The following is a 15,316-nucleotide window of genomic DNA, read 5'->3' on the forward strand; positions in this document are numbered from 1 at the left end:
AGCTCTGACAAGGGGTGTCGGGATCGGATGCGGGTTTTGGAAAAAGACCCCCCCCCCGACCTATGGGGGGTTTAAATAGACCACTGGTGGGGGGGCTGCGACCCGGATCCGGTCGGATCCAACCTAGATCCAAACAATTTTTTGTTTTTTTGTTTTTGATAAAAACTCGAGTCTTACAATATACATATAAAAATATATATGATACATATGTTCATATCATTGTAATAAGTAATACCCAATAGGGGTATTTTAATCTTTTCATTGTATAAGTCGTGCCCACTAGGGGCACTTGTGTCTTTGTATATTTGTTGTTTCCTTTAATTTTTATGTTTTATAAATCCTGTTTTGTAATGGGCAACATTGTCATTGCCTAAATATAGTTGTTGGGATGCCCCAAATATAGTTGTTGGGATGCCCCCAACAACCATATTAACCCTCCTTTGTGTATATATAGGGTTGCTTCCCCTTACATGGGTATTGCTTTATCAAACACCCATTGATGCAGGAACATCGAGATCTATGCCCCACATGCGAGTGGGAGAAAGATCCAAATCCAGATATATGATCCAAAACGTAAATCCAAACATACTCGATTCAATTTTGATCCATTTGGGCCAATTCGGGACCCAAGGGTAATTTGGTAATTTTACTCAATAATTTTCTCTGAATTTCGCATAGTATATCTTAGAAAATTCATTTTGATATTTGGTTTCTATTATATGAATTTTCGAAACCACGTAAAAAACTTTTGTATTTTTTATTTTATTTTTTTTTTTTTTGTAGGAGCCGAATTCTACGGATCCGGATAGATCTAGTCTCAGTTAGGCTTACTTTTGTGGTACTAGAGGGTGTAGTGGGTCTAATGGGTAGTTTTAATTTTAAATCCAAGATCGGGATCCATGTTATTGAAAGAACCCCTCCTTCCACGCTAAGTGGGCTTCTTTTAGTGGGCTTGAGGGAGGTGGTCGCTTGAGTGGCCAACCAAGGGCTAGCCACCTCTCCTCAAGCCTCATTGGGCTGGAAAAGAGGTGTCGCCCAAAGGTTTCAGCCCCTTCTCCCTTGGTGGCTCCTCATTGAACAGTCAAGAGGAGAATAGGACAAAGAATTTAAAAAGAGGCCTGTCATTGGCCTCCAAGGAGGTGGCCTCCCACATGCCAATGACAGTCCATGCTACTTTCCTCCATATAAAAACAAATCCAAAAAAAAAGGTGGAGGCTTTTGACTAATCTAAAAAAAGGATTCTAGAGAAAAAAATGGGGGAAAGAAATATGGAGAAAACGCGAGCTTTGGAGATTTTTGTGAGACTCTTTTGGGTTAGTTGAACTAGTGTTTGCAACAAAAACGTGTTTGTTATTTTGAACCATACTTGGAGTTGTCCAAGTTTTGTTGGAGGAATCAAGTGAGACGTCTTTCCATCCGGGTGCCTTGTGCTGGATGTGAAGGACGTCCCCCCCCATTGCTGCTGCTTCGTGCTGCTCTTTCGTGAAAGGCATCCTTGTGGGTGGCGTGAACCAGGCCACCATTGTACCAGGTGTGTGTCTCCTTCTGGTAGTGACGAGTTGACGTTGTTTGGAGCGTGTGTGACTGTGTTTTTTTACCAGATACATTTCCTAAAATCTGAAATAGATTTATGTCCATTGTCGCATGCTAGAACTTGGTGTGTAAATCATGAAAACATGGGTTTGAAATCTCTGTTTTTACTGCACTTGAAAGAATATCAGAAAATTGTCTTGAATTCATGTTGGTCATTGTCACTACAGCAAGAAATTTATTGCTTGAATCAGTATTACTTTGGCTTAAATTTCTCTTTGAGAATGTTGTACCTAAGGTAATGTTCTGGTGTCTGTTGTCAAATTCATTTTGTGTGATCAGAACTTGCTCCCAGCAACCTGATTTATTCCTGTTCAGCGTGAGCTTTGTTATTTGTGTTGACTTGCCTCTCAAACCTGTTTTGGTGTTTCTCTAATGACTGAACAGGTTTCAGATTATCGATCAATGGAAAATCTGTTCAACAAGCAAATGTTGTCAATGTTTCCTCTGTTTGGACTAAGCAGAGATTTGTTTGTTTTCTGTCATCGGTTTGTTGCAAAATTAATCACTGGTTACATGTCTTGAATGGATGTTGTGTAAGTACTGTTCGCAAGCATTGTTCAGTAAACACCATTGAATTTTGAACCTATTATCAGCCTCCTGCGTTAATGTTCTGGTTGCTGATTTATCATTGAACCCCATCTAGTTGTTGGTTATGTTTGATGTCCCACCAAGCAATGTCAATAGTGGGTCTGCTGACCACTATTTCAATCTTGCGAAATCCCAGCTGAATCGCCTCTATTAATTGTTGTGTGTTGTTTGGTTTGCTGAAAGTGTTTGATCATTGTGTGTTCATTAAAAGTGGATAAATATTATCGCAGTGCACCTTGATTGTGTTATTGGAGTTTGTTGGAAGTTGGTGAAGGAATATACAGAGTGTTTGCTGCAGGGCATATCTCAGTCATTGTTTACAAATATATATATATATATATATATATATATATATATATATATATATATATTTTTTTTTCCGAGCAAACTGCCATACCTAATCTGATTTGCATATACTTTCAAAATTACATCTTGTTTTGAAAATCAAATCGCTTCTGCATTCCAAATTAGCTATTTAGGCATGTTTGTGAACCGACCCCAAGTAGTAGGTTGCATCACCCATTCTCTCAATAAGATCCATTATTTTTACACGTGTTTGCAGCCCATAAGTGGCTTATGTGAATGTTCTTTTGTATTGACGCACATGTGGTCATTGTGTTCTTGAGTTCTTGTACTCATGTAATCCCATAAAAGGCATTTACTTGTATTTTTCCTCTTTCATTACAAGTACCATAGGACTGTCTGATCCTTTCAGCCAGACCATAAATTGGCCTTCCATTCTATGCTGTCACAAACACAAACTCATATGCATATGTGACTCATGGACGTGACAAAAATTCATAAAAAATTCAAAAATAGAATGATAATATATATTAATAAGACTTAAAAATTTTATTCATTATCCTAAAAATTTACAGTATATGCACATCACATTTAATTACCTAAAAATAACTAAATGACTTCTCCATCATATTAAAAACTAAGAAGTTTTATGTTACATTTCAAATTTTAAGTTTAAAATAATTAAAGGACATATGTTATGTTATTGTCTAAAGTTTACACAAGCAAAAGAGAGCGAGTTTCGCAAAAAGGAGTTAGCCCTTAAATAACAAATTAATAATATGAGAGAGAGAGAGTGTGTGTATGTTTCGTAAAGAGGAGCTAGCCATTGGAGAGGGTGAGCTTTAAATAACAAATTGATGTGTTACGCTTAGTAAAGGGAGGTGAATGGCATTGGAAAGTGTGGAAACAAATGAACAATTGAGATTTGGAAATGAGAGAGCAAGAGCAAGAGAGAGAGTTAATGATGCCTGGCTTTAAAAAGTTAAATTGTTTTCTTTTATTTTCTAAAAAAAATAGAAAATGACCTTGGAGACACATTGGACAGAGTAAAAAACGTACCCAAGGCATGGGCTTAACCGGGTCATGTCACGTGTCCACTCATTTCATGAGGGACATAGCACCAAAATGGTGTCCCTGTGACAGGTTCTATGCCAGCTGCATCTTCTTTGGAGAAGGAGGTGAAGTTTATTCCACCCAAGTGAGGTTGACTCTCAAAGAGTGGGAAAACAGAGGAAGAGAAATAGTGGCAAGGTTTTTAAAGGCGAGAGGTGCATTGAGGTGTTTTTCAAAAACATGAAAGAGGTGCAAGCCTAAATGTTTCTCAAGGTTTAACCTCAAAAAATATTAAAAAATCTACACGTAATAAAATAGAGTACTTATTCATTAATCATAAACAAAACAATTAGTGCAAATACAAAAAAAAATCATTATTGCAAGACATGACTAAACAAAAGAAAAGTTGGCACCCATTTAGCAATTCCACTTTTTTTGGGGGGTTTTCTACTCCTCCTCCAGTAGCAGGCAAAGAATGCTATTAGAAACGTAGTTAGAGACTTGGAGGCTTCTAATGGATTTTTTTTAGAGAAACAACTAATAGCTAGGTAGGTAACTTGCATATACAAAATAACAAAAAAAGTGTAAAGTTACTTATCCAAAATAACCAAAAAGGTGATTATCCAAAAAAAAATGGCAAAAAAGTTGCAAATAGATTTATCCTAAAAGACAAAATAGGTAAATGTTAAAAGAAAGGGGTAACTTGCATTGCGTAGGCACCTTTTTTGTGCCTATCACAGTAAAAAAACAAAAATAATAAGCTTAATTTCCATTCAGAAAAAAAAAAACATTAAAAACATAGGAGGCCTTATCTTACATAGGCAATATCAAAAGAGTAGGCACCTTTTTTGTGCCTACCACAGTAAAAAAGGTAAAAACCTGCCTTACGTAGGCTGTAGGCAATCTCATAAAGGCAGACTGTGGGAACCTCTTTTTGTGCTTACCGCCCACACCTCATGCATAATGTAAGCCTCTGTGCTGGGGAGGCATAAGCCTCACCACCCAGCAGAGACTTAAGCCTCAAGGCATTGGGCAGTGTGAGGCCTTAAAGGCGTATGCCTTTAACACTTCACAAAACACCCTTAAAAACCATGGGTGGTGGACAACAATGAGGAAAAGAAAGACTCTTCCCTGCCACTGCCACTGCATCAAGATACCCATGGATTTCATCACTCCTTTCAATCTCATGGTTATTGTCTTAATGCACAACTTATCTCTAAAGTTAAAAATCTGCCAAAACTTGGAAATTAAATGAGATTTCTGCATCCGATGTTATGTGTGTTAACTGTTAAATAAGGGAGGATTTTCAATGCTAACTATCAAAACGCTTCTGCTATCTAATGTATGGTCTGGTTCTTTAGCAGGTATATCAATAGAGATCAATCATTTATTCCCTGATGCATTGGCATTCCCCTTTTTCTCACTCTAGCTATTTGATGTGGTAAGGAACTAAGTTATTGGTTAACACAAGGGAGAAGGTGTGGCTATTGGAGAAGAATACAGAGGTGGTGGTGTGTTAAAATGTATCATTCAATCTTTGTAATCTTATATATATTTTATATATATAAAGGATGATACATATACATATATGGTATATATGCATATGTATCTTCCTAATTATATATATAAAATATATATTTCTCTATTATTAGGCATAGGGGTAGTTTAGTCATTTCCCCTTTTTACGCATATTCCATTTGGAATATGTTTGTAATTTTATTTTTATTTTTCTTTTTTTATTTTTTTCATTTTTGTGGTTTGCACCACCTAGGGAGGCTCCCCAAAGAGTCGTTGGGGAGCCCCCAACGGTCACAAATGTGACCGTTGGGGGCTCCCAACGACTCCTTTGGGAGCCCCCTATGTGGCTCCTCTCTTGTTATAAATAGGGGTCTCTCCCTTGCAATTCATTCACTCCTTTGGAGGAGCCTTTGCTCCATGTAATGGGTGTTACACCCTTCCTCTCTTCAATAATATTAACTTATGCCTTATAGGCATTTTTGCCCCTTTGTGGGTTTATGTGTTAACACATTATGCGCTTATGTTTTCCCCTTTAGTGGGTATATTCGCACTTCATGTGCATGTGTATTGGTTCATTATTGAACCTAATATATTCAAAGTCGTTTCCTTACATGGTATCAAAGCAAGGTTGGGATCGAGTTGCTCTTTGTTGCATTGGGAAGCGTGCTATTCAAGAAATTTTAAAGAAGAATGGTGAAGTTCTTGTTTCTCTCTCTTGCTTCTTAAAATTATTTGGTATGCATTATATTTCTTTAAGTATTATGCATTATGAAGAATTAGATATGTTTTTGCACATATGTTTCTCTCTTTTGCTTCTTAAAATATTTTGTATGCATTATATTTCTTTAAGTATTGAGCATTATAAAGAATTAGATATGTTTTTGCATATGTGTTCTCCATGTCATTATGAGTTTGGATTTTTAACAATTCCATTGAACTTTTTATATTATTCTCTTTCCTATGTCTTTTCTTGAAAAATAAGTCTTTTAAAGAAAGTTATGTTAGAAGTAAAATGTTTGTGAGAGATGTAGCATTGCTCACATACTCTCATCATAATTATTTCATATTAAAGGTATGTGTTTACCCTCTAAAATGTCCTATATGAGGTTTTTTCATAATAACATGTGTCCTTGAAAAATGATGTTTTATCTTCCTACCTAATGAGTTTTTTTTCATACGAGCAATGTTTGATTAAGAAGGCATTTTTATAATATCGGTTGAATTAAGTTTTAAAAATGATCTCATAAAATATGGTTATTCTCTTTTCATTCTTCAATTCAATTTCAAGAATATGTTTTATTATAAGATTTATGGTCTTCATTAATGTTGCATACTTATTATATATGTTTTAAATGTTTCATGTTGTGTTTATTTAAAACATATTCATGTCATTGGTTATAATCTATTAAGTCATATAATATTATAAATTTTTTGTTTATAGATTTATGCCATAACGCAATCCTAGTATTCTCTTTGGGATTTTCTCCACTTTAATAAAGTTTTCCCTCTTCCTTTCGTATGTACCCTCATTTGAGAATTTTGTTTGTTGGATCTCTCTTTGAGAGGCCTTTTGATCCTTGTGAATCTTCTTATGAGTATATACTCTTTGAGAAGATTTCATGATTGTTATAAGCTTCTTGTTAATATTGGTTTTTTTATGAGATTTTTTAAATATTACCATCTTTGTGAAAGCTTGAGAGTCTCAAGCATTTGCACCTTTTGTAAAATACATGCATTATTGCATGTTTGCTATTATTATGCTTTTTGCGTATTTTGTTCAAGTGTTGTGAGAGTGTCTTCGTACACTTCTTTTATAAAGTATTCATGCTTGTATGCGTATTGTCTATTCATAGACATTTTTCACATGGACTCTTTTTTCAATAAAGAGATGATATGTATTGCCTTCCTTAGGGCTTGTTTTGTCCCTTAGTGGACTTGTGAGATTGTTTCTTTTATCATTATAAGTGCTTCCGCAATATCTTGTTACATGTTGTCCTAAATTTGCTCATTTAAGATTATTGTCATTCTACATCTTGGTATGCATATAATTGCAATTTATAAAAGCTTGATTTGATTCTTGGATTATTCCAAATCCATCCTCACACATGACATTGCTTAAATATTTTATGTTGTGTTTATTAAGTCTTTTGATAATGATCATGATTGAACATAATTTCGTATTTATGCAAAATTATTATAAGGCATATTATTGTGATTAATTATGTTGGACCTTTGAATCGGCCCTCTTTGTAAAATCACATATTTGGAAAATGATTTCCCTAAGCGTTCATTGTCTTTTTATGACATTTATTTTTATCCATCACAAGTTATATGATGCATCAATCCTTTTTGTATGGCCTTATTGATATATTAGAGATGGTTGTTGAGGTGAGTTAAGGGCACCTTGTGTTATGTCATTTTAGATTGTCCAATTACCATATTAAAGATGGTTGTTGAGGTGAGTTATGGGCACCTTGGGACTCTAGAATGATTTGTTATATGATCTCTAATTATGAGTGTGTCACTCGTTTTCTTTTGGCCATTGATCTTATGGATGCTCTTATTTATATATAAATGTGATGGATATATGGTATCTTGGAACCTTAAATGTTTTAAGGTATATTTAATTCAAGGGTGTTGGGGATTATTGCACAACCTTTTTATTGTTTATGAAACTTATGAGTGCATTTGCACATTTGTGATTTCGTGTTTTGTGCTTTTTGTGCACAAGTGTTCCAAGTGTTCTTGGTGTGTGTATGTTTATACATTTATATCGTTTCATCGACTATAGTATCTTGTTGTACATATGTGCACATATTTATTTTCAAAATATTGTCCAAAGTTTTATTTATATGTTTGTCATTACAAGTTTTATTGTCTCAAAAGTCTTCTCCTCTTATAGCTCTTATTTAAGTGTCATCATATGTAGACAAGACATATTATTACACCATTGTGTATTGGTAGCCCTTTGTTAGCTTTGTTCTCTTGGTCTAGTAGCTGAACACACTTGTTTTGAGTGTTATTATATGTAGACAAGGCACGTTGATTCACACCATGGTGTGTGATTTTAGTCCATGTTGGCATTTGTGTCCTTGTTCTAGTCGCTGAGATGTATGTCCATGGTTGGCTTCTTTCACTCATTTCAAGTGTCATTTTATGTAGACAAGAGATGAATTGTGTTTTAGCCCATGGTTGGATTGATACTCTTGTTCTAGATACTTGGTTTTGAGTGTATTTCTACGTAGACAAGAGATGCTTTTGGTCCATGTTGGCGAGTATTCTCTTGTTCTTATCGTTGATGCACTCATTTCAAGTATTATTACATGTAGACAAGAGGTTCTTTTACACACCGTTGTGTGTGTCCTTGGCCTTTAATGGCATTATATTTATGTTTTTAATCTAGTAGCTTATACACTTGATTTGTGGGTTTTGGAGGACTAATGAGGTAGTTGCTTGTAATGGATGAATTATTGTTGAAATTTGTGAAATTTCATTCATATTTTGTCTTTTAAAGATACAAGTAAAACATATCATTAATATGCATATTTTAAAATCAAATTGATTTTTTGGTCACCTTTTATATTTAATATGCAAAATGAGTTTTTGTAATTGCAATCATTTGAGTGAGATGTTCCTAAATGTGTAAGGTTATCTACTCAAATAACTCTCAGTTTTTGCCTCTTAAGTGGACTTAAAACCTTTTGAACTTTTGTGTTTTATACACTCTTTTGAGCATTTCCCTCTTGAAATCGCTTTCAAAGGGCTTGCTAAAATCAATAACACTTGTCTTTCTATCTTATCGGTTCATATAATATTACTTGACTAAAGTATGATTGGAGCATGATCATTAATGACTCTTTTAGGTGTTGATTTCTTTCATGATATTATATGCATATGCTCATTATGGCCTTTTTGCCCTCATTCAATAAATTATGTGCAACTTATGCCTCTTCGTAGGCTTCTTGTAGTGTCCCTTGTGGACCATTATGTTATTCCTCGTTATGAGGTTATGTTTGTCCAATGTTGGACTTTATGAATGCATTATGCATTCTTGTAATTTGTTTCCACTGCCTCTTCAACATGGTATATGATTATAAAAAATAGGTTTTCTAAAATCATTTTGCATACATAAATAATTATCTTGTTTCATCAAATCCTGTGATGAATTATGCATAGAATATCTTTTTGCACCATTACTTTTAGATGAATTATATGATATGATTTTTTGGTTAATTCATCTTATTTGGAATATTTCACTTGATTAAAGTGCAAAGATATCTTTTACTTGGACTTCTTCTTGATTTGTTCCACAGGATCTTGAAGATAAGAGGAAAAGAAGTACCTTGGATAGATCATGAAAGGTGCTCATCGTTAAAGACTTTGGAGGAAGACATTTGCAAATTTCAATGGCATTCGGACTGAAGGCTCTTGAAGCCTTGAGATTCTTCCTCTTACATTCTTCAATCTTTTCGTTCCCCCACGCAAAGTTTGAGGGGGGGTGTTAAAATGTATCATTCAATCTTTGTAATCTTATATATATTTTATATATATTTTATATATATAAAGGATGATACATATACATATATGATATATATGCATATGTATTTTCCTAATTATATATATAAAATATATATTTCTCTATTATTAGGCATAGGGGTAGTTTAGTCATTTCCCATTTTTACGCATATTCCATTTGGAATATGTTTGTAATTTTATTTTTATTTTTATTTTTTTTATTTTTTTCATTTTTGTGGTTTGCACCACCTAGGGAGGCTCCCCAAAGAGTCGTTGGGGGCTCCCAACGACTCCTTTGGGAGCCCCCTATGTGGCTCCTCTCTTGTTATAAATAGGGGTCTCCCCCTTGCAATTTATTCACCCCTTTGGAGGAGCTTTTGCTCCATGTAATGGGTGTTACACCCTTCCTCTCTTCAATAATATTAACTTATGCCTTATAGGCATTTTTGCCCCTTTGTGGGTTTATGTGTTAGCACATTATGTGCTTATGTTTTCCCCTTTAGTGAGTATATTCGCACTTCATGTGCATGTGTATTGGTTCATTATTGAACCTAATATATTCAAAGCCGTTTCCATACATGGTGGTCCTGACGAACAATAAGGTTGAGCCAATCAAGTTGAAGCAGACAGGGAAAGTTGGGAGAATTGAGGAGGGCAGCAGCAAGAAAAGTGAATTATAATGACTTTAGAGGGAAAGGATGGCAAAGGCAAGCACTGTAGAATCCAGTAAATCATAGAACAGACCATGAGGGCCGTAAATGGTTCTACAACAAAACAGCCTTAATATAATGTTTTGGGGGTTGTAAGATAAACAACATTTCTATCTATAACAGAAACACAACCAAAACAGAACCAAAATATTGGAAATAAAACAAAGTCAAAATCACAACATAAGAGAAAAAAAATTTGCACATTCATAGTTAATTGCTGTTGCAAAAGTCAGAATCACAAGATATGAAGATGAATCACATGTTCATGATTCAATCCTATAGTAGAAAAACCAACCTGGATGTCTGAAAAGATTTTGCTCCTCGATGCTGCTGAACAGTTGTGGCTTCCATATCAAGTGGGGAAAGCTGTCTACCATGTCCAACACCCTGACAGCAAAAGGCCAAATATAGCGATATCAAAACATTGCCACTTTTTCTTGCAACAGAAAAAGAGTGACCAGTAGCAAGCATAGAAGGCTCCAATTAACAATACCACATTTGAAAAAACCATAAGCAACATCACTTCTTATCAGCAACTGAAACCATATATACAAAGAGAAAAATGCATATGATTGTCATGGATTGATATGCAAGCAGACCAGATCAACACATTCAGAAAATAAAAGAAATCCTTGCAAGATAACATGCTGACCAAAGAGAAGCTTCCATGGATCTCAAACCACATTAGCTCTCTAAAAGAGTCCCTAAAACACAAAGTCTGTCATCACTACTTAATCATAAACCGTTTGAAACCTCTTCCAGAGCAAGACCAACATCCCAGCTAATGTAGTGGAATACATGAAGAATGGGAGACTTGAAACAGTCATAGAAGGAAGACAGCAACAAGAACTATGGGTCAACTGACAAATGGACTTGAAGTCTACCTTAAGGACCCTATATGTTTCCTTACACCAATTAAAAGAACAAGAAAGTTTGTAGCATGTAATGCTATAGATATCCTCTCTTCATATTATAACCATTATGAAGTTCATAATTAAGGCATTCATGATGGTCATAGGTGCCTTCAGCTTATACCTTTATACTATTTTCATAAACAATATAATATGTACAACATACTATTATACCTATTGTTTTGGGATGAAGGCGTAGTTGTTGTTGTTGTTGTTATACTATTATACCTATAGATATGGTCAATGCTTAAGTATGATGATTCACTTTTAATTCCACTTACAATTTCCACAATTGAATGTCAAAAATGAGTTACCACCATTTAAGTCGATAGATGACAACACAGTTGAAATATGGAAGGTGATCAAAATAGACGTATGGTTTGTAAATGTAACAACCCATGCTTTGTGGCATTGTGACTTTGAAATGGTATTATAGTTAGCAACACTGTGAAATGTTTCTCTTAACTGATTGGCACCCCTTCTGAGTGCCTCTAGGTGCCTGCAATAAGAGAAAGGAAGGAGCAGAGAGAGTGGAAGAAGAAAAAGGAGAAGAGGAGAGAGACAAGGGAAACAATGAGAGAAGACATGCCCTATAGTGTCACACCCTCTTTTATTTCTCTTTTAACTTTGACTTGCAAAAAAAGACAAAAATGACCTTCTTAAGTGGCTTCCTTTACATGCAAGGCTAGACCAAGAAAAGTTAAAAAAGGAATATTGGTCAACCAATTTAGGACAGTAAGATCCTCTTTCAACACTCCCCTTCAAGTTGGGGGTGAATACATCAATCAGCCCCAACTTGCATGTAAGTTCAAAATGTCCTTTGTCTGTTCACTGCCTTAGTAAGGATATCTGCAAGTTGCTTTTGAGTTCTCACATGAGGAATTCGGAAGATTCCCTTTGCTAATTTTTCCCTTATGAAGTAACAATCTACACAAATGTGCTTAGTTCTCTCATAATACATCAGGTTTGTGGTTGTATGAATGGCCGATTTATTATCACGATATAAGGTCATTGGTAGATAGACTTCCATACCCATTTCCAATAGAATTGATCTAATCCTTATCCCTTCACATGCACCAGAGCAATAGCTCAATATTCAGCTTCTATACTCGATCTAGCCACTATATCTTGTTTTTTGCTTCTCCAAGAGACAAGATTTCCTCCTACAAAGGTGGAATATCCTGTAGTAGATCTATCTTCAGTTGAACCTGCTCAGTCTACATCAGTATAAATTTCAACCTTGCAATGACCATTATTGGTGTACAGAATTCCTTTTCCAAGGTTACCTTTTAAATATTTCAAAAGCCTGAACATTGATGGTATGTGGAGCTGGGTTAGAGCATGTATATAGTGACTTAGCACACTCACAGTATATGAGATGTCTGGTCTGGTAAGAGTAAGATAAATCAATCTTCCTACAAGTCTCTAATATCTTCCATTGTCGTCATATAAAGTTCCATCCCTGTGATATAATTTATGATTTTTCTCTATAGTGTATCAATAGGTTTACACTCCATCACCCTTGTTGAAACTACCAGCCTTTGATCTATTTTAGAGAGACGAGAGAGAGATAACAGAGAGAGAGAGAGAGCACGACTTTCATTAACCCTAATCGTCTACTTAAATAGGGATTAGTAAAATGGAATTTTACAAGTAGGCATACATAATTGTGCTAAATTACGCATGACCACCCCAGATTTATGAATATTTCTTTTAACACTCCCCCTCAAGCTGGAGCATATTTATCTATCATGCAAAGTTTGCTGCAACATCTTGAAAAACCTGCACTTGCAATAAGCTTGGTGAAGACATCTGCAACTTGGTCCTCAGAAGTCACATGACTAGTAGAAATATGCCCCGACTGCACTAAGTCACGTATATAGTGGCAATCAACTTCAATGTGTTTTGTTCTCTCATGAAAAACTAGATTGTAAGCTATATAGGTGGCTGCTCTATTATCACACATCATCAACATTGGGGATGGAATCATCACTTGTAGATCTCTCAAAATGGACCTAACCCACATCATTTCAACAGTTGTTTGAGCCATAACTCTATATTCGGATTCAGCACTCGAACGAGCTACCACAGTCTGCTTTTTACTTCTCCACGTAATTAAGTTTCCTCTTACAAACACGCAAAACCCTGTGGTGGACTTTCTATCATCGATGGCCCCTGCATAGTCAGCATCTGAGTATACAATTATATCAAGGTTGGAGCTTTGTTTATATAGCAATCCCTTTCCAGGAGAGGATTTCAAATACCTGAGAATCATCATAGCTGTTGACCAGTGCACTCGGGTTGGTTTGTCCATGAATTGGCTTATCTTGCTCACGGCCAAGGAGATATATGTCCTTGTTACAGTAACATATAAAAGTTTACCAACCAAGGATCTAAAACTACTACTGTCAATTGGTTCTGCTTGTTCATCATACATATGAAGTTTAGGATCCATTGATACATTGGCCGGTTTGGCACCTAACATCCCTGTTTCCTGCAGTAGGTCAAGTAGATATTTTCTCTGTGATAGAACTAACCCCTCACTGCTTCTGGCCAGCTCTATGCCCAAGAAATATCTGAGAGAAGCAAGATCTTTTGTGACAAAGAGCTTCTGAAGATGAATTTTTGTGTCTGAGATGTCCTTTGCACTGCTCCCTGTAAGAATAATATCATCCACAATACCAGCAGAGGTTTTCTTGATAAACAAGGAGTGATCTGATGTTGACCTGTTGAAGCCAAATGCAGACATAATTTCAAATAACTTCTGAAACAATGCATGGGGACTTTGTTTTAGACCATATATGGCATTCTTTAGTTTGCACGCATTGCTACACTCTCCCTGAACCTCAAACCCGGGAGGTTGCTGCATGTACACAGTCTCAGACAGATCCCCATACAAGAAGGCGTTTTTCACATCTAACTGACATAAACTCCACCTATAATGAACAGCTACAGATATGACCAAACGAATAGTCCCAAGACGGGCGACTGGAGAAAAAGTCTCAAAAAAGTCAACTCCATATGTTTGAGTATACCCTTTAGCCACCAACCGGGCTTTGTATCTTTCAATGGAGCCATCTGAGTTATACTTGATGGTGTAGACCCACTTACATCCAACGATATCTGCATCAGTAGGTGGAACAACCAAATCCCATGTGTTGCATGAGAGCAAGGCATCCATCTCAACCTGCATCGCTTGCTTCCACTTAGGATCTAACAACGTCTAATGATGATTAAGTGGAACCGACGTGGCAGATAAAGCCGAGATAAAATTCTTCATGTGAACCCCAAGCATTGTTTCAGTAACAAACTTGGAAATAGGATGTAATGTGCAATGTCTTGTGCCTTTCCTGATAGCTATAGGTCTGTCATCATCAACATTAGACATCTCAATACTTTCAGGAGAACTTGCTTTTGAAGAAGGCGGTGATATAGATTCTGATTCAGGTGGTGATCTGCGAGTGTACACTAGAGGAGGATCATGATACCGAGTAGTTGTGAGAGACCGAGAATGAGTAATAGTCTGTGAAAATGACTCCAAGGGAAAAAGAGGAACGGGAAGAGGCATGGCATCACCTTGTTCAACATGTAGTCTGGATGCAGTGGTAGAAAAGTAAGAAACATATTCAAAGAAAGATACATCTGCACTAACATACTCTCTACGGGAGATGGGATCATAACACCGGTATCCTTTTTTATTTTTTGGATATCCAATGAAGACACACTTGATGGCTTGGGCAGATAATTTATCATGGTTGGGTCCAAGTTTATGAACAAAAGAGACTCATCCAAATACTTTGGGAGAAATCGAAAAAAGTGGAGCATTAGGATAGAGAATTTGAAAAGGAATTTGTTCTTCTAATGATGAAGAAGGCATGTGATTAATGAGATAACAAGCAGTGAGAATGGCATCCCCCCAGTATGAGGGTGGCATATTTGATTGCAACATAAGGGTGCGAGCTACATCTAGAAGATGTCTATGTTTTCTCTCAATGACTCCATTTTGCTAAGATGTATAGGCACAAGTGGTTTGAGGACGGATGCCACGATTTCGATAAAATTGTAACAATTCATTAGACTTGAACTCGAGAGCATTATCAGTGTGGATAATCTTGACAAGAGAAT

General features: G+C 35.9%; 1 protein-coding gene across 4 annotated transcripts in view; it reads right to left on the reverse strand.

Moving 5' to 3' along the window:
• Window positions 1–15,316, reverse strand: part of LOC149822290 (mitogen-activated protein kinase kinase kinase YODA-like) — a 132,946-nt gene that overhangs the window by 47,633 nt on the left and 69,997 nt on the right. For all 4 annotated transcript variants that reach the window (XM_089980981.1, XM_089980980.1, XM_089980978.1 and 1 more), the window contains exon 11: window positions 10,576–10,667. In XM_089980981.1, the coding sequence (XP_089837107.1) occupies window positions 10,576–10,667 (92 nt within the window). The remainder of the gene's footprint in view (window positions 1–10,575; window positions 10,668–15,316) is intronic.

This window comes from Nuphar pumila, chromosome 11 (assembly GCF_984573655.1).
Source record: "Nuphar pumila chromosome 11, dmNupPumi1.hap1.1, whole genome shotgun sequence".
NCBI classification, from domain to species: Eukaryota; Viridiplantae; Streptophyta; class Magnoliopsida; order Nymphaeales; family Nymphaeaceae; genus Nuphar; species Nuphar pumila.